Source organism: Camelus dromedarius, chromosome 21 (assembly GCF_036321535.1).
Source record: "Camelus dromedarius isolate mCamDro1 chromosome 21, mCamDro1.pat, whole genome shotgun sequence".
Taxonomy (NCBI): Eukaryota; Metazoa; Chordata; class Mammalia; order Artiodactyla; family Camelidae; genus Camelus; species Camelus dromedarius.
Window position 1 is genome coordinate 37469880 of NC_087456.1, and position 22074 is coordinate 37491953.

The 22074-nt window shown below is 49.7% G+C and overlaps 1 protein-coding gene across 5 annotated transcripts in view; it reads left to right on the plus strand.

The window, feature by feature from the left end:
* The window catches only part of IPO9 (importin 9), a 37049-nt gene that overhangs the window by 6864 nt on the left and 8111 nt on the right, over positions 1–22074 (plus strand). For 2 of the 5 annotated variants that reach the window (XM_031438304.2, XM_064477327.1), the window contains exons 2-14: positions 6158–6219; positions 6364–6450; positions 7042–7243; positions 10008–10096; positions 10763–10849; positions 11319–11438; positions 11550–11650; positions 11811–11869; positions 12443–12594; positions 13277–13375; positions 14223–14329; positions 14640–14779; positions 16500–16659. In XM_031438304.2, coding sequence (XP_031294164.2) covers positions 6158–6219; positions 6364–6450; positions 7042–7243; positions 10008–10096; positions 10763–10849; positions 11319–11438; positions 11550–11650; positions 11811–11869; positions 12443–12594; positions 13277–13375; positions 14223–14329; positions 14640–14779; positions 16500–16659 — 1465 coding nt within the window. Of the gene's footprint in view, positions 1–6157; positions 6220–6363; positions 6451–7041; positions 7244–9205; positions 9319–10007; positions 10097–10762; positions 10850–11318; positions 11439–11549; positions 11651–11810; positions 11870–12442; positions 12595–13276; positions 13376–14222; positions 14330–14639; positions 14780–16499; positions 16660–22074 lie in introns of those variants that run through there. The other 3 variants (XM_064477326.1, XM_064477325.1, XM_064477324.1) reach the window with 3 other exon arrangements.

The window sequence follows — 22074 nt, forward strand, 5'->3', positions numbered from 1 at the left end:
CACTCATTCACACAAAAGATCCAGGAAAGATAACCCAGAAACTGGTTGCCCACGTGGAGTGGGGGGAAGGGGGCGGAAGGAAGTTAATAGGGATGAGGAGGGAGCCGTGCTTCTTGGAGTACGCCTTTTGTATACCTTTAACTCTGAGAATCATAGTTAAGTTCTACATACCCCCAGGTAAGTAAAATCAAACAATGCAGGGGGCCCCAGATGGGATATAATTAGTAACAAATGGTCCTAACTGTACTGCAGATGAATAATGTAACTGTTAGGTGTTGGAGGGGGAGAACTAACCTAATTTTGGAGAACAGTATTTTGACTCCATATTGTAAGACCCAAGTCAAAAGGAACTGTACACTAAAATTGTGCTCCAGTTAATATATCTGTTTGTCACAAGAGTGTGAGTTAATAGTTCTTTAATTAGTTTATTTGTATGCTAAGATTGAACAAATAAGTAAATTTATTGTAGATAATGAGAGCCAGGTTTATCGCTGTCAGAGAAAGAATTGCTAATAAGGAAAGGAGGAAAAGTGGAATGAACCTTGAGATCCTGGATTGGATTTGAGTTATCAGTAGATGGACGGATGGCTGGGCAGGCAAACGGACGGACAGATGTATGTGTAGGCATAGGTTAGTGTGCGTACATGTATTTCCTACTGCTGTTCTTGGGGGGGGCTAGGAACAGTGACACCCCAGTAGCAGTGAGCACACCTAGCGCCCAGATCTTGACCTCTAAGTAGCATTCTCCGCTAAAAACACCAGGACTCCTTGGAGGAAAAGTTGATTCCAGGGCTTAAGCAGAGAAAATGCAAGAGGAGCATAGAGTATCTTGTGATAACAGAAAAGAAGTGCTTGGGAAAGGGTTGGGGCACGTAGTAGTGCACAGAGCTCACGAGAAGGTGTGCTGATGGCCAGAGGGGACAGCTGAGCAGTGGGATAAAGGATGTTAGGACTGGGTTAAAACCCATAGCGTAACGGCAATCAACACGGGTCCACGCTGGTCTAAAGAAAGAAAGGAGGGGGGCAGTTCTTCCTCACAGAAGAATTGCAAGGAATTAAGTGTGAACATAATGAAAGAAATACAAAAGCACCATTAGACAAACAACCCAGTAATAATTGTTGAGGACCCACAGATGGATGCTAAAATCAGTGAGTGAAAGTTTGAAGAGAAACAGGATATTAGCATAATCTCAAAGTATCTCTTCCAAGATTTTTATCATCTATAAAGGGTGAAACAATACCTTTACAGTGGAAACGCCCAGGAGATCCCACATTACCAGGTGATGGTGGTTAGCATTACCAGTAATAAAATGTATCAACATTATGTGCTCTCTGACACGATTTACCAGGGACACATCCTCACTTCTCTGATATTCTTGCCAAAAACAGATAACTTCTGTCTAATCATGAGGAAACGTCAGTCATATGCACGTTGAGACATGTTCTACAAAATAACCAATCATTACTTATCAAACCTGACCTGGTCACAAAAGAAGGAAAGAGTGAAGGATTGTCATGCATTGGAGGGAACTGCTTTTAAGTCTAAAAATTATTGCAAGATAAAACATTTTAAAAAAAATAGACATAGATCATTTTCATTTTTAACCAGTTTTCTTGGATAAGCCTTGAACATGCAACATTGCGTGGAACAACTTTTTCCCGGTGTTCAGCTTTTCTGTTGCGTAAGTATGTGTCGGATGGCCATTGCAGTGGAGTCCCGTCATGGTGGTTAGAACTTGTCATGGAAAGTAACTGTAGTTACATAGATAGGAATGCCAAACAGTGTTCTCATGATAGACGATAAAAATAATTGCACAGTAACTGACATATATATATATATTTTTAGTTACGGAATTTTCGGTTTTCTTGTGGTGAGAACTTTTAAGATTTATACCCTCAGCAACTTTCAAGTACGCAGCACAGTGTTGTTAACAGGAGTTGACCTGCTGTGCGTCACTTCCCTAGGGCTTATCTGTCTTACAACTGGAAGTTTATACCTCTTGACTCCCCTCACCCGTTTTGCCCACCCCCGCCATCTGCCTCTTCTGGCAGCCACCAGTCTGTTCTCTGCATCTGTGAGCTTGGTTTTGGGGGGGTTATCTCGTTTTGTTTGTTTTAAATTCCACACATAAGTGAGACCATACGGTATTTGTCTGACTTACTTCACTTAGCATAATGCCCTCAAGGTCTGTCCGTGGTGTGGTAAATGGCAAGACCTCATTCCTTTTTATGGCTGAATAATATTCTATTATGTGTGTGTATCTATACATACATACGTATACATATTCTTTATCCATTCATCCACTGATGGACAGTTGGGTTGTTTCTATATCTTGGCTGTTGTAAATAATGTTTCAGTGAACATTGAGGTACATACATCTTTTTGAGTTAATGTTTTCATTTTCTTTGGATGAATACCCAGAAGTAGACTTGCTGGATCATATGATAGTTACATTTTTGATTTTTTCAAAAACTTCCATGCTGTTTGCCACGGTGGCTGCACCGTTTTACGTTCCCACCAGCAGTGCACAGAGGTGCCCTTTCCTCCGAAGCCTTATCACACTTGTTACTGCTTATCTCTTTGATAATAGCCATTGTGAAAGGTGTAAGGTGGTATCTTACTGTGGTTTTGATTTCATTTCCCTGATGGTTAGTACTGTTGAGCACCTCTTCGTGCGCTTGTTGGCCATCTCTATGTCTTCTTTAGAAAAGTATCTATTCCAGTCCTCAGCCCATTTTAAAATCAGATTGTTTGTTATTGAATTTTGTGAATTCTTTATATATTTTGTACGTTAGGCCCTTAGCAGGTATATGATTTGCAGGTGTGTTCTCCCGTTCAGTAGGGTGCCTTTCTATTTGGTTGATGGTTCCCTTTGCCCTACTGAGTGTTTTAGTTTGACGTGGTCCTACTTGTTTTTGTTGCCTTTGCTCTTGGTGTCAGATCCAAAAATCATCACCAAGATCAGTTTCAAGGAACTTACTGCCTACAGTTTCTTCAAGGAGTTTTATGGTGTCAGGTCTTACATTCAGATCTTTAATCCATTTTAAGTTAATTCTTGTGCATGGTGTAAGATAGTGGTCCAGTTTCATTCTTTTGCATGTGGCTGTCCAGTTTTCAAGGCACCATTTATTGAAGAGTCTGTCCTTTCTCATTGTATATTCTTGGCTCCATTGCTGTAAATTAATTGCCCATATATTTGTGGACTTATTTAGGTTCTCTCCTGTTCCACTGATCTGTGTGTCTGTCTCTGTGCCGATACCATCCTGTTTGGGTTGCTATAGTTTTGTAATATAGTTTAAAACCAGGGCCCGTGATCCCTCCAGCTTTGTCATTTCTCAGGATTGTTTTGGCTGTTTGGGTCTTTTAGACCCAAATTTTAGAGTTGTTTGTTCTGTTTCTATGTAACAGAGCCATTGGATTTGGATAAGGATTGCAACACCAATTCCAGAGCCAGGTTTCTAACCCCCTAATCTGTCACCCCCAAATGGGAGTGGTGAGCCAGTTGTGACCCGTGCACCTACCACACCAAGCGGTTCTGAAAAGCTGCTGTTAATTCTGGAGGACAGAATGTGAGTCACATGTGAACATTTTGGGTTTCTATTTGCTGTATTAAAAAGGGGAGAAGAAACTGGTGACATTCATTTTTAATACTGTAGTCATGTAACCTATTGTATGCAATGTATTTCAATGTCTAACCAATATAAACTTTATTAAAATACTTTACATTATTTTGTTTTCATACTAAGTTTGCAGTCTGGTGTGCATTTTATACTGACAGCACACGTCAGTTCTCCCTGGCCACGTTTCAGGTGCTCAGTACACGCTCGTCGCTGTCGGCTACCACGTTGGACAGCACAGCCCTGGAATGCGAGGTGTGAAAATTAGGATGCGCTCTTGGTTTTACGTTCTGCTTCTTCCTCTTTTCACGAATAAATATTTGATAGTTTATTCCTTTGCAAGTGTAAATTAGATGTAAAGTAAATCTTTTTTTTTTCTTGTAAAATACACTTACTATAAAATTGCTGTCTTAACCTTTTTTCTTTTTTTTTTTTGAAATACAGTCAGTTTACAAAGTTGGGTCGGTTTCTGGTGTGCAGCATCAGGTTTCAGTCATACATACATTCCTTTTCAGATTCTTTTTCGTTCTAGGCTACTTCGAGGTACTGACCATGTTCCCTGTGCCCGACAGCAGAAACTTGTTTTTCTGCCGTCTTTACCCCTGAGCTCACACTAAACACGTTCGCACTGTCGCGCAGCCCTCACCACCCTCCCACCTCACCTTGTGGAACTGGAGCTCTGTGCCATTCCCGCCCCACCAGCGCCTGCGCGGGCCCTTACGCCCATTGTGCTTCTGTGCTGAGGGTGGACGCCTCCGAGTCCCCTCGTGTAAGTGGGTGTGTGCGGTCTTTGTCTTTTGGGGACTGGCTTATCCGCTGGGCAGGATGCCTCAGGGTTCATGCATTGTAGCCATTGTAGTGTATTGCGGAACCTCCTTCCTTTTAAATATTCCCTTGTACGTATACACCACATTTCGCTTATCCATTCGTCTTTGGTTGGCACTTGGGCTGCTTCCACACTTCAGCCGCGGTGAGTAATGCTGCTGTGAACGTGGCGCACAGCGATCTCTTCGAGGCCCTGCTTTCATTTCTTTTGGGTAAACCCAGAAGTGGAATCATGGTGATTCTGTTTTAAAGGCGCCACTGCACTGCTCTCCAAGTGGCTGTGCCATTTTACATTCTCCAGCAGTGCACACAGGTTCTCGTTTTCTCCACATTCTCTCCAGCGGTTTTCTGTTTTTTAGTAGAAGCCATCCTGATGGGTGTGAGGTAGTAGCTTAGATTCTACTTTCGTTTCCCAAACGATTGGGGATGTTCAGAATCTCTTCGTGTGCTTACTGGCCTTTTGTATGTCTTTGGGGAAATGTCTTTTAAGTCTTACGCCCATTGAATTGGGTCATATTGTTGTTGAGTGGTAGGTAGGGTCTCTTTATATAACTGGATGTTAATCCCTCATCAGGTATGATTGCAAGTTTTCTTCCATTCTGTGGGTAGCCGCTTCACTCTGCTGCTAGTGTCCTGTAAGCACATAAGCTTGAAATTTTTACGAAGTCCAATTTGTCCACTTTTCTTTTGCTACCTGTGTCTGTAGTGTCACATCCAAGAAATCATTGCCAAAGCTAGCGTTGTGAAGCTTTTGTCCTGTGTTTTCTTCCAAGTTGTTTCGTTTTAGGTCTTACATTTAGGTCCTTGATCCGTTTTGAGTTGATTTCTGTATGTGGTGTGAGGGTAGGGGTCCAGTGTAGTCGTTTTGCACACGGCTCTCCAGTTGTCCCAGCACCATCTGTTGAAAAGACTGTCCTTTCCCCGCTGCATGGTCTAGTCCATCATCTGTGTGACTGTCTTTCTGCCAATACCATGTTGTATTGATTACTGTAGATTTGTGGTAAGTTTTGGAATTGGGACGTGTGAGTCCTCTGGTTCTGGTCTTTTTCAAGATGATTTTGGCTATTTGGGGTCCCTTGAGAGTCCACGTGAATTTGAGGATGGGTTTTTCAATGAGTGCAAAAAAGACCATTGGGATTTTGATAGGGATTGCACTGAAGGATCTAAATTTTAATTTGGGAGAAATGATGAGTTGTCTGTAGCCTCCCAATATGCAGTTTAAGATTGCTGCTTACATTGCTTGTTAGAAACTGTTCACTTACAACAGTTATATTTTTAGGACTAAGCTGGCTAAGGCCAGATTTTCTTAGATTTGATCTTCTCTTATCTGGTGGTGTGTATTTGGGCAACTTCTGAAATCTCACCTTTTAGCTTTTCTTTGGGGTATAGCTAGTCCTGGTTTTTTCAATTAGACACTAAATTTCTTGGTCTAAGAGGAGGATTTGCCACCTTGGAAGGAAAGGCAGCTGGAGGGTGCTGTGCAGTGGCTGCAGGGAGCGAGAGGTGCTGCTCCTCCCTTCGTGGGCAGCCGTCCCTGCAGGCCGCCCAGGCCCTCGCGCGTAGAGGACTCGTCCTCGCAGTGACCGGCACTCTCAGGGGCCACAAACCACGCTGCTTTCTGCAACCTTTCCTGTTGGTGTCGGGCTCAGAGCTCAGTAAATCGCTGTGGCTCTCCTGGGTGCTCGTGGACTCACAGTAAAACTTCCTCTTCCAGAATTTGGTGTTCACCTGGCAGAGCTGACCGTGGACCCCCAGGGGGCACTGGCAATCCGTCAGGTGAGTCCACACTGATTGGCGCCATTTATAAATAGCGGAGGGTTTTGTGCCAGATTCGGAGAAGCTGCAGTGGGTGGCGGGCCGCGCGCGGTCTCTGCGTGAGGAGCCCCTTCTGCTGCGCCACTCGGCTGCTTCTCTTCGCAGCTGGCATCGGTCATTCTGAAGCAGTACGTGGAGACTCACTGGTGCGCCCAGTCAGAGAAGTTCCGACCCCCGGAGACCACGGAAAGGGTAAGGGTAGTTACGTGGCTTATCTCCGTGGCGGCTGGAGGGGCCACCTTATGGGGCTGGGCTGTCAGCATCCTCAGACGGTGTGGAGCAGAGACGAGGCAGAGGGGCTGCGCGGTGGCTCGGAGGCTGGCTCGCTGCCGGAGCACCGGGCCGGCCTGCGTTCGGATTCCAGTTCTGCTGCCGAACCGCTGTGAGATACTGGGAAAATACATTAACTTTTAAGCTTCAGTTTCATCAGTATCTGTTCGAAGTTTCAATGAAGTAGTTTGTCCTGCGCCCAGGGCCGTGCAGCGCAGTGGCCCAGACACTGAGGCGTGCGGTCTGGGCGCTGCCGGCCCGCGGGGCTGTGTCTGTGCTCTTGTCGCTCTGCCACCGTGGGCCCTGAGCGCTGAAGTGTGGCTGGTGCCCGAGGACTGGAGGCTGTAGTCTGACCTGATTTTAATTCAACGTAGGTGGACAGTGTACGTTTAGAAGTTGTAGGTGAGTGCCTGGGCTGAACTATGTCCGGTCCCAGGGGACCTGCTGGTCACCGGGGCTCTGCTCATCACCCACAACCTGGTCTGACGGCAGTGGGGCTTTTCTCCTCTGCAGGCAAAAGCTGTCATCCGGGAGCTGCTGCCCAACGGGCTGAGAGAGTCGATAAGCAAGGTGCGCTCCAGCGCGGCCTACGCCGTGTCGGCCGTCGCCCACTGGGACTGGCCCGAGGCTTGGCCCCAGCTCTTCAGCCTGCTCATGGAGATGCTGGTGAGCGGAGACCTGAACGCGGTCCACGGAGCCATGCGCGTGCTGACAGGTACCAGGAGCCTCTCTCTGCCTTCGTGCTTGGCTCCCGAGTGACCAGAGTGCTTATTAAATGCTGCGGGCTGGAGTGGCTCTGAGCAGAACGAGTTGAGTTGTGCGGCTTTCCCGGGTGCCCCCTTCCTGGTTTGCACCCCGTGTCTGTCTGCCCATTTGGTCGCCCCTCCCCAGGGAAGGAGACCCTCCCACTCAGGACAGGGTTATGGTGGTGGGGAGTAAAGCTCCCAAGTTCCTGTTCATACTCTGCCTTTACCTGCACCACCTTGCCGAGGCCCCTGAGCCCGAGTTCCCTTGCGTGTAGAGTTAAGTTTTGGGGAGTTTGAATGAGCTGATCTGTGTCAGGTCTGGCGTGGTGACTGGGAGCACACAGTGAGTTGTGGCCATTGTGATCATCAGTGGTGTTACATATTACTTTTCTGTTTGGTTCAACCAAGGCAAAGTTAAGAATAGCCAAGTCGAGTTTTTACAGACGTATAAGAAAGAAGTTAGGTGGGGAGGGCATATCTCAAGTGGTAGAGTGCATGCTTAGCAAGCTGAGGTCTCAGGTTCAATCCCCAGCACCTCCTCTAAAAATACATAAATAAATAAATATACCTAATTACTCCCCCCCCCCACAAAAAAATTTTTTTCAAAGGTAAAAACAATGTCACTATAACCCTGACCTTCGTTTGCCAGCTTAGAAGATATGGAGTTTTAATTTCTTTCTGTTCTGAAACATGGGTGAAAGTGCTTGAACTTTCTTTAGTCCAGGGACATAGCGACTCTCCTCTAAGCTTGACTCACTGCTCCCTCGCCAGACCTGGTCTGGAACACCATCGGCGAGGCTGAGTCTCCCAGTCTCTTGTGGGCTCTGCCCTGCACCATCTCCCAGGTGGAGCCACTGCTCTGCTCTGCCTTCCAGGAGCCCTCATGCGGACACTAGCTGTGGGGATCGATGTTTTGGAGGTTTACGTGGGTTGTGCAAGTCTCAGCCAGGCCTCACCTCTTTCTCTGTGATCTGCTACTGTGTTTGAATCTCAGTTTACTGAGCTCGGCTTCTGGGCCCAGTTGTGCCAGTCCATGTCATGTCCATGTAGATGACGCCGATTCTGTGTCCAGGAGCAAATCCTCCCTCTCCCGTTGTTTCAGACCCCCTCTTCCCGTGCCCCAGCTGCGTGTATGAATGGCCCACTGTACTGGATTGATTTTCTGTGACAGGTGCCCAGGGCGTGGGGCAGACCCACCAGGAAGTTCAAATATTCCTCGCTCGGGTTTTCACTTCCCTGCGGGTCTCCCTTGCCTGCCGTGTAGGACTGTCATTCAGGTGCCTCCGCACACCCTACCCACGGAACTAGCCTCCTAGGATCCTTTATCTACGACGTCGTTATGCCAAAGTAGCAGTTCCCAGATGCACTTCCTACTAAGGAAAGGAAGCCTGTTCCCTCCATCCTGCCAACACAAAGTTCACTTCTTTTTTAAACACCTGGAGAAGAAGTAGTTGTACATGATGCGTGTGGTCAGCTTGCTGAGGAGCCTTCCTTGTGCTTGACTAGGGAGGCCACTGGTCAGTGAGGTCCCTTTGTGTCAGCCACGGGAGAGCCGTGGGGAAGTGTGTGTCTTCAGGAACGGAGTCCGCAGACGTGGAGTGGCCAGCTCTGGCCTCCGATCCCAAATAGTGGCTCCACCCGTCCTCAGATGAGGGCGGGCCTACAGCAGTGGCTCCGGCACACGCAACATGCGGGGCATTGGCACTGGTCAGGAGCCCAGGGGCGGACGGGTTCTCGTCAGGGGCCTGAAGGTGCTGTACCAGCTCCCCTTTAACAAGGCTTCTCGTGCGGCCTGTCCGTCCGTACGTGGGAGCAGAGGCCGGTGGTGTGAAGGAGGTGTAGACGGAGCAGCGGGGGGTTGAAGCTTCCCGCCCACGAGCCACAGCTTTGTCTTTGGGGCTTGATGATGCAGGCGTCCCAGGCTTTTCCTGACTCAAGTGCCTTCAGAAGACGTGTTACGGACGTAAGCTTATAGAGTGTAGATAGAGTGAGACTGAGGAACGACCGTCAGAGTCCGAAACGCAGCTGATGGAGCAGCAGTTAGGTGAGCAGACACCGGGGCCCAAGGGCTGGGGGCCCAAGGGCTGATGTCCCACACTTAGGAACACACGACCCAGTGTCCTTCTGCGGTCTCAGCGCCGAGTGAGGGTTCTGGGAGTGAAGAGGAAGCTAGGACCCGTGTGTGCCCCGCCTTCTTCAGGTCTCCTCGCACGTCTAGGCTGCTCCTTGCTGCGTCCGTAGGAGAAATCCCTCCCTGTTCCTCTGAGCGGCAGCCTCTGGCTTGGAGGTCGGGAAGGTCACCCCCGGGGAGAGTGAGCTCTGCAAAGGTGAAGCCCGGCGCGTCTGTGCGCGTCCTCACCCCTCTGGGAGCGCTGCAAGGGGAACCGAGGTGCGGCAGCTCCAGGCACACCCGAGTGCTGACACACAGGCACAGACTGGAGTAATTCAGACTTTCCTAAGGTGACCTCACGGGGGGCTCCACACGTCTGTTCCGCATTTTCTTTCGACGTGTATCTAAAGGCTGTCTGTCTTCACCTCGCGTACTTCCTTGCAGGCTGTTGTTTCTTCCCCTGCTGACGAGTAGTGCTCTTCCCCGGCCCCAGGGGAGGCTGCCAGGCCAGCCTTTCCCCGTCCCTGTCCCTGTTGGGAGCTGCCGCCCAGGAGCTGTTCGACGGCTCTCACACTTAGAGTCTTCGTAAAGCAGTGTTTTTACAGCACCCCTTTCCCTCGTAGAATTCACTCGAGAAGTGACGGACACGCAGATGCCGCTTGTCGCCCCCGTCATCCTCCCAGAGATGTACAGGATCTTCACCATGGCTGAGGTACGGCTGCGCGCGGCCCAGGCTCCCGGGGGGGAGACGCTCGTGCTTGCTGACCCCACGCCTTCAGGCTCAAGCTGATGGAGGTGTGGACTGGAGTCAGCCTCAGACCTTTCACTTGAACCACAAAGACACACCTTGCTAGGGCAGGGGAGTGGCTCCCGTATCTCATGTCTCACACCTCCTGGCGGCCTGTGACCTCTGAGCACCCACTGTCTTAGGGGCTCCCTGAGGCCCTGGCCAAGCCTGCTTCCTGCAGCCCAGTATGTGGACGCAGTCACTGTGCTGCACCCAGTAGGCCCTTTACTGTGCGTGTGCGGGGCTAACGACCCTGCTGATGGGCAAGTGTTCCTCCCTGCACCTCTCTGCACCCCGCTCAAGGGTGCATTTTGAAAGAAACACATTGACTGTGTTGGGATTTCAAGCAGTACTCAGCTTAGTATTTCTAATCACATTGGCTCCCAGGGACCTGCATGGGAGGCCGGTTCCAGCAGTCCTCCTGTTCTGCCGCCTCTCGTCCTCTGAACTGCGGGAGCTTGTCTCCCAGACGCGCCTCCTGTCTCTCTAGGGCATCCAGTCCCGTGCCAGGATTGGTTGTTACAGTTTTTCTTCTGGTCACAGGTGTACACCTACCCCAGCCTCACAGCTCTGCTGTAACTTGTTCCCCAGGTGTATGGTATTCGAACCCGTTCCCGTGCTGTGGAGATTTTCACCACTTGTGCCCACATGATCTGTAACATGGAGGAACTGGAGAAGGTCGGTGACAGACTGCCCACCCAGGAGTGTGGGTGCGGCGGTGCCGGGACGCCCGCTGCCCAGGGCTGCGCGCATCCCGTGCTCTAGTAACTTCCCCATTTGTGTGCGGCTTAGTTTCCTTCCCTCTGAGCCTTCTTTGCTCTGACACCCTAAGCTGCATCCTTTCCACGCCAGTCATCACCCAGAGCTTTACCCTCTTCTGTGACCCTTTGTGAAGTGGAATGAGCTGGAAGCACCGACCACTGAGGGTCGGAAGCAGTTTTAAATGTCGGTCTTACGTAAAGGCCTTTAACGAGTCCCTGTGGGGACCTGCAGGTGCGCTCTTGGGGAGCCGCTCCCTCCGCCTTCAGCGACACCCCTCTGCGGGGAACCTGAGTCCCAAGAAGTCTTAGATGCCACACGTCTCGGTGTTTGACGTGAAGCCAGCGGTCAGGGTGTGTCTGGTGACGGCTTTGGTTTCTGCTTTCAGGGTGCGGCCAAGGTCCTGATCTTTCCCGTGGTGCAGCAGTTCACAGAGGCCTTCGTCCAGGCCCTGCAGATACCGGACGGCCCCACGTCTGACAGCGGGTTCAAGATGGAAGTCCTCAAGGTGAGCACATGCTCCACTGAGACGCTTGGAGTGTTGAGGGTGGTCTGAAGTCACTGATTTTTCTCCGCTGTCACCTATAACTCTTGGGATCTTTTCTCTTTGACTTCTCAGGCAGTGACAGCCCTGGTGAAAAACTTCCCAAAGCACATGGTGTCTTCCATGCAGCAAATTCTGCCTATTGTTTGGAACACCTTAACTGAGAGTGCAGCCTTATATCCTTTCCAGGGAGTGTAGCTGGGAATCTAGCGCTGGGTCTCATGCTCACGCGGCCCCCGTCCTAGTGCCCGCCTGTCTCTAGTGTCGGGGGCGGCGGTCCCCTGAGAGCACGCGCCAAGCAGACTCCAGATTCTGTTTCTTTACTCTTCATCATACTTACGTGAGGACAGAGGTGAACTACACAGAAGAGGTAGAAGACCCTGTGGACTCTGACGGTAGGTCGCTGGTCTGGTCTCAGCAGGGTCGCCGTGTAGTGGGGAGAGGGGTCTAGGAAGGAGAGAGAAGAGAGGGCAGGAGCTCAAAGGCTTCACTCCTCTTCAGTGAGTTTTCTGATTGAGTTTTCTTTCCGTGTATTAGATGTGGGGGAATGAGAAACTGAAAATCTGTTCCTCAGAGGCATTTGCATAAATCTCATAAAAGTGTAGAATTTCGGAATGGGGCCAGGTGCCTTAAAGCCCGTCTAATCCAGCCTGCTTCTGCTGTTTTGCCTATTTCAGTTTTGGGGTCCCACTTAATGAGACTTTTGTCTCTATTTTAATATTTTTTAAGAATTTCAGATCACAAATAGGCATGCTAGAAAATATTTCAGTGATTCTGGTTCTTTTGCTTGAAAAACCAGTGTTCAATATCTTTAAGTTACTTTCCTTGACTCCTCAGACCCCTCTTCCATTCCCTTGGGAATGATAATTAGCAAGTACTTTAAGTATCCACTAATTTACAGAGATAACATAGTTCATTTCCAGCGTATGTTGCTTTCTTGTCTTTAAAATCTTGTGTTTTTCCTTTAGGTGAAGTCCTGGGCTTTGAAAATCTCGTCTTTAGCATTTTTGAATTTGTCCACGCTCTACTAGAAAACAGCAAGTTCAAAAGCACTGTTAAAAAAGCCCTGCCGGAGCTGATTTACTACGTCATCCTGTACATGCAGATCACTGAGGAGCAGGTGAGTGCCCAGTGCGAGGCTGCTGCCAGCTGTGTTGGAAAAGTGCACTGAGTGAACGGTTGGTATCTAACAGCTTGAAGAATCACTTCCCAGGAAGCCCCAGGGAGGCTCTGGTGTCATTTTATTGCCACATCCCTGGGTCTCCGGGTTCTGTCGGCTCCTGTACTAAGTAACTGGACTTCGAGAATACTTCCACACTTACCCCTCTGGGACCACTACCAAGGACCCTGAGACCCAAAAGAACCTGTCCTTTCTCTGAAAACAGTGAAGTGCAGAGTGCAGGTCATCAGCCTGGTTGGTGAGTCACTAGACCAGACAAGAGCATTGAAAATAAGACAGTGCCTGTCCCACACAAACAGACTGGCATGATTTCCACGCTAAGTGCCCCACCAGACCAAGGGTGCTCAGAAAGTCCACCTGCCAGAGTGGCGGCTGACCAGCAGTCGGAGTGACAAGGAGGGTGCCCCGTTCTACAGTAGGGTTTGCAGCAGGGCGGCCACCTCTGCACCTCCCTTGATAAGGGCTTTGCTTCTCTGCATCTAAAGGAAAAGACTTCTGGGGTTAGAGTGCTGCTCAGGGTGCAGACAGAAGGCTGAGGTCTTCCCGTGTGTCTGGGGGTGGGGGTGGAAGGAAGGAGCGTGGACCGGCTTGGCAGCCTCACCTGCCTGCCTCCTCTGTCCAGATCAAAGTGTGGACGGCCAACCCCCAGCAGTTCGTAGAAGATGAAGACGATGATACTTTCTCCTACACCGTTAGGATTGCAGCACAAGACCTGCTGCTGGTAAGAGGGCGCCTTGATGCCTTGGCCAAGCAGTCCCAGGGGCGCGAGAGCTTTTCCTTGCCGGGCTCATGGGCTGCGCGGTGTTGGTGTGACCTTCCTTAGACGTGCTGGGGGGTAACAGGGGAGCATCTCCAGTGCAGCTTGAGGCTCGGGAACCCGGGAGGCATTGCTGCTGGTCCTGATCCACGTATGAATACTAGATGTGGATAGATTGGAATGTGTGTAGAGGACAGTGTTGTGCTGGCTAAGGCGGGGGGGGACTCAGGAACATTCCAGCTTAATTCACTCTTCACCAGGACTCTGTGGCTCAAACGAGAGGTCGGAAAGTTAAAAACAAAACAAAAAACACTTAGGTTGCTGAGAGGTGAGCGTCCATCTGGAGGTCTGTCTGTTTCTTTGGCTCTGGCTGGAGCACAGAGCGTGGAGGCTCCGTGAGGGGGCGGCTGCTGGCTGCCTGCTGGGCGAGGCTTGTTCTCCGTGTTGGTGTGACTGCTTGTCATCACCCTGCAGCGTCTCTGCAGCCCCGAGAGAAAGCACACCCAGGTGCAGTTAGCAGAGGGCTCCCAGAGTAGAGGTCTGGTCCCTGGCCATCCCAGGATGTCTCTGGTTGACCCCTTGTGCTCTGCTGACCATAGCCAGAGGGGCTCTGCGTGGCGTTAGGTTTCCAGTGCCTGCGCACTCCAGGGCATGGGTGCTGCCCTCCCTCCATTAACGACCCCCGTCTGTTAGGGGTGGGTTTTGGTCAGGCTTAGCCGCGTGTACGTGAAAGAGTTCCAGCCGTTCAGTGTGCAGTTAAAGTGGGTTTAATTTGCACAGAAACACGTCTCGGCCCCTCCTCTCTCCCTAGGCTGTGGCCACCGATTTCCAGAACGAGAGTGCAGCCGCCCTGGCCGCTGCAGCCACGCGGCACCTGCAGGAGGCCGAGCAGACCAGGAGCAGCGGCGCCGAGCACTGGTGAGGGCGAGCGGTGCGGGTGTGTGCGGGGCCCCGGGGCCGAGGAAGGCAGGGCCCGCTTTGGACCTTCCCTTTTAAAGCAGTTTTTCCCCTCCTTTCAGCAGTTGGTTAAGATGCTTTTATTTTACCCCCTTTTTAAAAGCCTTGAGAGGAGGACTTCTGCTTGTTTCTGTTTGTGTTAAATTACCCTGTTTTCAACTCTGGGTTTGGGAGGGAGAGCGGCTGGAGCGCGCTGCCCGAGTCTTCGCCCTCACGGGTTTTCCGTGGGGGCAGCGTGGCTGGCTCTAGCAGGCGTGTCCCCATCTGGCAGGTGGAAGACTCACGAGGCCTGCATGCTGGCCCTGGGCTCAGTGAAGTCCGTCCTCACCGACGGTGTGAAGAGCGGCCGGGTCCACTTCGACGTGCATGGGTTCCTGGCCGGCGTCGTCCTGGCAGACCTCGGCCTCTCAGGTCCGTGTCCGCGCCGCGCCGCCCACGCAGTTGTGGGACTCCCCGGGGTGGCGAGCCTGCTCCCCAGGTGTCCTTAGGGTGGAAGTCCTCTTTCCACCCCAGACCTGAACCCACCTGGACCTCTGCAGCTGCCCCGGGACCTTGACTCACGGTTCGCCGTCCGGAGATCAGTGCCCCTCGTTCTCCCACGCTCCTCTCACGCTTCCCAGATAGCGCTCACACTCACGGCTGCGTTTTGGAGCTTGGATAGAATGCAGATCTGCTTGCCGTGCCTTGAGAACTCTGGGTGGAGTTCTGTCATCACAAAGTCTAGAATACTCTCAGGCAGTCTCTCAGGCTCATCCTTTCTGTTCGTTTCCTGTCATTTTTCTCAAATTACTTGCTTTTTTCAAACCGTTCTATCCAGATAATTAAAACGTTCCGTTCTCATGTCCCTGTTAGCCACCAGCCTTAGAAAGAAATGCCCTCTGCTGCAGGAGACTGGTCGCTCCGCAGTGCAGGGGCAGTGGCTGAGGAGCACTCTTGTCTCTGCGTGACGGGTCCCGCTCCGTCGCGCTCGCCCACCAGAGCCAGACCCCACCGCAGAGTGCGGTCCCTGCTTCCTCTGTGAGTGTGTCAGTCCTGGGGCGCTGGGCGTTGTTCACGCCGTCCTCAGTCCACTCCCTGCCTCCTCCTCATAGGAGAGCCCTTCAGTGAGAACGTTCTGCTCGGCCTCTCAGCAGGTGCTCTGTTGCAGGATGTCTCACACCATCACTTGCATTTTCTGAGTCGCAGAATTACAGTGGTTGAGCATCCAGAGCTCATACCCACTGGGCAAATCCTCCTTCACTCTGCTTTTATCAAATGCTGCCTTACGTTGTGGCGGATGAGTATGTTTCCTTCTCCTAGTAGAGTGTAAGCTGTTTGAGACTAGAAATCATGGCAGATACACCTTTATATCCCACAGTGCCTTGCACGTAGTGGGCGTGGTGTCATCGTGTGTTGAACCAATTGTTGGAATCAAATCCGTCAACATAGTTTTGTAGAATTTGCCCGAGCAAAGCTTTTCTGTATGAGCCGTTCTCAGATGTGGGCCTTAGCACCCCTCTATGCTTTTACAAATTATCAATGATTCCAAGGAGGTTTTTCTGTGAGACATGTGTCAGTATCTAACATATTCGTAATTAAAACTGAGAAGCTTTCAGAATACAAGAAACACAAGCATGCATTCCATTCACTGTCACAGCCATGGTGTCACACGTGACGTAACCCTCTGGACAGCTCCACTGTGTACCTGAGAAGGAATGGGAGTGAAAAAGACACGTAAGGTCTTGGTATTGTTATGAAAATAGTTTTTTAACGTTCGGGACTTCCAGGAGTCCCTGAACCACACTTTGAGAATTGCTGCTCTGCATCCTGTGAATTAGTATGTAATCACTTGGCACAGCTTGTTCAGTTCTCATAGTCTCTGTCCTCACGCGCTGTATTGCAGGCAGAGGAGAGTGACCCTAACTGGGCGCTGGAGCGTCAACCACATAGACATCACAGGAACGACAGACTGGGGTGTTAGCTTCTGGGCAAGTGTGCGTCTCCAGACGACCTGCAGGGTCAGAGGTGCCGCAGGAGAGTGTGCCTTTCCTCTGCCGCGCAGCCGCCCGTTAGTGCAGCAGGCTGAGGGGCGGGGAGCGTGGCGGGACACCTGTCTGTGGTCCAGCCCCTAATTGCTCTCTCTCCCTCCCAGTGTCTCCTTTCCTCTTGGGCCGGGCCCTTTGGGCTGCCAGTCGGTTCACTGTTGCTATGTCCCCTGAACTGATCCAGCAGTTTCTTCAGGCAACAGTTAGTGGTCTTCATGAGACACAGCCCCCGTCAGTTCGAATTTCTGCTGTGCGAGCCATCTGGGGGTGAGTACGCCACCTTAGGACAGTAAACACTGTTTCAAGAGAAAATTACTCGGTAGGAGTCCTGGACAGCAGGTGTCCAGGGGTTATGCTGCTTGGAAGTTTCTGAAGATTAGCTGCAGAACGGATGCTGGAAGGACAAGGAGGGAGCCGTGCCAGGAGCGTGGCTTCTGTGCATCCCAGAGATAGCCCGTTCCCTTTTACTCCTCAGCCCTCCCCTCTCCCTCCCGCTGGAATCACCTGGACCCCTCCCCTCCTCACAGAGCTGGAGGACCCGAGGCTCTGAGAGGCAGAACCAGCTGCCTGGGGCTGCACAGCCCCGGGGCGTGAAGCAGTCAGAGCCCTGGTCATTTGGTGATTGATTGCCCCTTGTTAGAGTCCAAACTGGGAACAGTGTGGCCTGGAAACACTGCTCACTTTTTCCCGATTTTTATTTCTTTTTCACAACACGTATACTAATGCCCCAACTTGTCATTTATTCGTATTCCTTCCCAGACCAGACAGAGCATTGTTATTTTCAGAGTATTTTGAAGTTCAAACTTAAGAGTCTCATTTGAATCCTAAAAATTGCCAAAAACCCTAAAAACACAGAGTTTGTCTTCCACCTGCCTGTACTGTCTTCCTACTTTGAAGCAGAGATTGAGATGCGTGATTACACGTCCTAGAAAGCAGTGGTGGGGGTGGTGTCAGCAAGATGTCTCAGGCGCCCGTTGCTCTTACCCTTCCTCAGCAACAGTTTGGCATCTGTCCAGGGGAGGAGATTGTCACACCTGGTGCCATCTAAACCAAGGAGAGCCGTTCTGAGAAGACAAGCCCACACCCCAGTGACTAAATCACCACCCCCAGTCCTGGCTGCAGCCCTGGATGTGACTTCAGTCCCTGAGGACTTGGCTCCAGCCCCGTCTGGCTTTGGTTCTGCCACCAGCACCACACACCAGGGCGCGGGGGGGGGGGGTCTCACCCACCTGTGTGTCAGGTAACAGGCACACAGACCTCGGTCCCAGCTGTGGACCCTTTGTGGCCCATGGACTAGCCCTAGCGCCTCTCAGCCATGGCCCAGGAGCCCCTGAGGAGCACTGATTTAGACAGTCACCTTTGAACCAGGGGGCCTTCGTTGAAGTCCAGAAGTCTAGTGGAGAAGTTCCAGCACACCCCTGGAGCGAAAAATCCAAGATTGGACACCTTGAAGAGGTCAGTCAGTAAAGACTAGAGGAAGTGACTGCTACTTCTCCTGTGAAGACAGCAATGCAAGACATAAAGGAACTCGAAAAACCAAGGAAGTGTGACACCACGAAAGAAAACAATAATTTTCCAGTGGCCAGCGCCAAATCTGTGATTTACCCAATAAAGAGTCCAAAATAGCCATTTTAAGGAGCTCAGTGAAAACACAAGAAAACACAGGAAAGACAATCCAGTGAAATCAAAAGAACTGCTCACAAACAAAACAAGTTCAACAAAGAGGGGGAAATCATAAAAAAGAACCGAGCAGAAACTCTAGAGCAGGAGGGCACACAGAGTGAAATGAGAGGTGCGGCAGGGAGCAGCAGCAGCGGGGGCGCGCCGAGGAAGGATCTGAGCTGGAGGACAGGGCTTCTGACATTATCCTGTCAGAGGGAGAGGAGAAGAAAGGAGAAAAGGAGTGAAGAGCGTGTGGACTGTGGGGTCCCCAGGGAAGAGGGGGAGGGAGCAGAAAGTTTTTAGAGAAGTAATGTCTGAGAGCTGGCCAAATCTGAGGAGAGATTTGTGCATCCCACTTACAACGCTAATGTATCACCCCAGACTTTCCGTCCAAAAGTACCTTCTCCAAGACACAATACAATGAAACTATCTAAAGTCAAAGACAAAGAATTGAAAAGCTGCAAGAGAAGAGGGGAAGGTGTAGCTCAAGTGGTAGAGCGCATGCTCAGCGTGCACGAGGTCGTGTGTTCCATCCCCACTACCTCCTCCAAGAATAAATCAATCCTGAATAAACCTAATTACCTCACCCCACCAAAAAATACATAAATAAACTTAGAAAAAAAAAAGGCAGCAAGAGGGGAAAAAAATTCTCCCTTACAAGTGAACTCACATAAGGCTGTCAGCAGGTTTCCCAGCAGAAACTTTGCAAGCCCAGAGAGAGTGGGATGACAGAAAAAACTGCCTACCAGAGTGCTTTACCCAGCAAAGGTGTCCTCCAGGAACGAAGCCAAAATGAAGACTTTCCCAGACAAACAAAGCTGAAGGAGTTCTTCAAACTGAAATGAAAGGATCCTAGCAAGAGGGGAACAGAGGAACCACAGAAAAGCCAGAAAGCAATAAATAAAATGGGCTTCCCTTTCAAAATTACTTTAAATATAAATGGATACATTCTCTAATCAAAAGTTAGAGTAGCTGAATGAATTAAAAAAAAAAAAGAAAGACCTAACTGTGTGCCACCTAGGGAGACCACAGGTTTAAGGACACACGTAAGCTCAGAGTGAGGGGAAGGAAAAAGATACTCCGTGCTGCAAGTAGAAACCAAGAGAGCCAGGGTAGCTATGCTTTTATCAGACAAAATGGACTTAATTCAAAAGCTGTAGCAAGAAACAAAGGTCATTATACGATAAAGGGGTTAATTCATCAGGAAGATACAGCGATTACAAATACACATGCCCTGACATCAGCGCCCCTAAGACGTTGAGCACATGTTAGTATCTGGAAGAAGAGGCAGGCAAGAATCCAGTAATAGCATGAAGCTTATACTCACTCAGCATGGTTAGCCCATCCAAACGAAGAACGAATGAGGGGACGTTGGACTTAAACCACGCTTTCAGCCGTATGGACCTAACGGACATGCAGAATGTTTATCCAACAGCCGTGCAACACACGTCCTTCTCAAGCATGCGTGGAACGTTCTCCAGGATAGGTCATAAAACAGGTATCCGTGAATTTAAGAAAATTAAAATCATACTACATATCTTTTCTGACCACATTGGGATGAAACTAGAAATTAATTACAGTGGGAAACTGTAAAAAAACATTACAAATATGTGGAAATTGAACAACACGTTTCTCAACAACCAATGAAAAGCTCTTCGATTTCAAAGAAGAAATCAAAAGAGAAATCTAAAATGTCTTGAAACAATTGAAAATGGATGCACAACATACCAAAACTTACGGGATGCAGCAGAAAAAGTTCTAAAGAGGAATTTTATAGATTAGAAAAACATCTACATTAAGAAAAAAGAAATATCTTGGGGAGGGTACAGCTCAGTGATAACAGCGCATGCCTTGCACACACAAGGTCCTGGGTTCAACCCCCGATACCTCCATCAAAAAGTAAATAAATAAGTAAAAGTAATTAATTACTATCCTGCAAAACAAAAACAAAAGCAAAAACTAACAGCGTAACTTTACACCTCAAGGGACTAGAAAAAGAACAAAGCCCAGAGGTCAGAGCAGAAATAAGTAAAACAGAGACCAGAAAATATTAGAAAAGTTCAGTGAAAGTAGAACTGGTTTTTGGGGGGTTTTTTGGTTTGTTTTTTTTAGGACTGGTTTTTTGAAAAGATAAAATTGACAAACTTAAGGCAAACTAAAAAGAAAAGAGAGAAACTCAGATACTAAAGCAGAAATGGCAGAGACGCCACAGCCAGCACCACAGAGACACAGGGTCGGAAAAGACCCTGTGGACAAGTCTGTGCCTACAAACCGGGGAACCTGGAAGGAGTGGGCAAGCTCCTAGAAACACACGGGCCGCCAAAACCGAGTCATGCAGAACAAATGAGCAGACCAATGGCTAAAACAGAGACTGAGTCAGAAGCCTCCAGTAAGGGAAAAGCCCAGGACCACGAGGATTTCGCTGGTGAATTCTACCCAGCATCTAAAGAATTAATGCCAGTCCCTCTCAGACTCGGCCAAAAACATTGAAGAGGAGGGAGCACTTCCAAACGAATTTGACAAGGCTGGCCACACAGGGACCCTTGCAGGAGAGGAAAGCTGCCGGCCAGCTGCCTCATAAATGGCAGATGCAGAAGCTCTCAGCACGGCGTCAGCACGCCGAGTCCAGCACAGGTCAGGGCTCTGCCCAGCGTGCGCCAGCACGCCTGGACCACCGCGCTGATAGCATGGGGGGTCACAGACCGGCTACCTCCATAGACGCAGAGAAGACTTGACAAAGTGCAACATCCACTCATGATAAAAAGCTTCCAGCAAAGTGGGTATAGAAGGAGCATGCCTCGGCACAATGAAGGCCACGTGTGACGAGCCCCTGGGCAACATGTTCAACAGCGAAAAGCTGAAAGCTCCTCTGAGACCGGGATCTAGAAGAGGGCATCCACTCTCACCACTCCTGTCGCCGTGGCACTGGAAGTCCCAGCCAGGACAGCTGGGAAAGAAATGGTCAGAAACAAATTTTAAAAACATTATTTGCAGTTGCATCAAGAGCAATGAAATACTTAAGAATAAGTTTAACCCAGGTGGTGAAAGATCTGTACGTGGAACATTATAAGATACTGGGGAAAGAAAACAAGCTGAAAGCATCACGCTTCCTGATTTTAAACCGTATTAAAGCTATAGTAATCAAAGCATTATGGTATTGGCATAAAAACAGACAGAAAGATCAGTGGAGCAGAATTGAGAGCCTCTCTATGAACCCAGACACATATGGTCACTTACTTTACAACAGAGAAGCCAAGCATATGCAGTGGGGAAGGAGATGATGCTGGGAAAACTGGACCCTTATCTTAACACCATGTACTGAAGCTGACTCAAAACAGACTGAAGACTTGAACATAAGATGTGAAACCATAAGACTCCTGTAAGAAAACAGAAGTTAAGCTCCTTGACAGTAGTCTTGGCAGTGATGTTTTAGAATTGACACCAAGAGCAACGGCAAAAATAAACAAGTGTGGGACTACATCAGACTGAAAAAGCACAGGAAAGGAAACCATAAGCCAAACGAAAAGGCACCCTACCTCATGGGAGACAATGTTTGCAAACCATTTAGCTGATAAGGGGTTAAGGTCCAGAATATATGAAGAACTCACACAGCTCAGTACCAGACAAAATAGTCTTGATTTTGAAAACGGCAGGTGACTTGAATGAACATTTTTTTCTGAAGGAGACATACAGGCAGGTAGACGACAGGTGCATGAAAGGGTGCTCGACATCACTTGTTAGGAGGAGGATGTAAATCAGAGCCTCAGGTACCACCTCACACCTGTCAGAATGGCTGCTGTCAGAAGTTCGGGAAATGGTGTGTTGGCGAGAATGTGGAGAAAAGGGGACCCTCGTGCACTGTTGGTAGGAATGTAAAGTGTGGAGGCTCCTCAGAAAGTTAGTAATAGAACTCCCGTGTACCAGCAGCGTCACTTCTGACGTTGAAATGAAGTGAAAGGAGTGAAAACAGGACCCCAGAGATACCTGCGCTCCCGGGCTCGCTGCCACGCTGGCCACCAC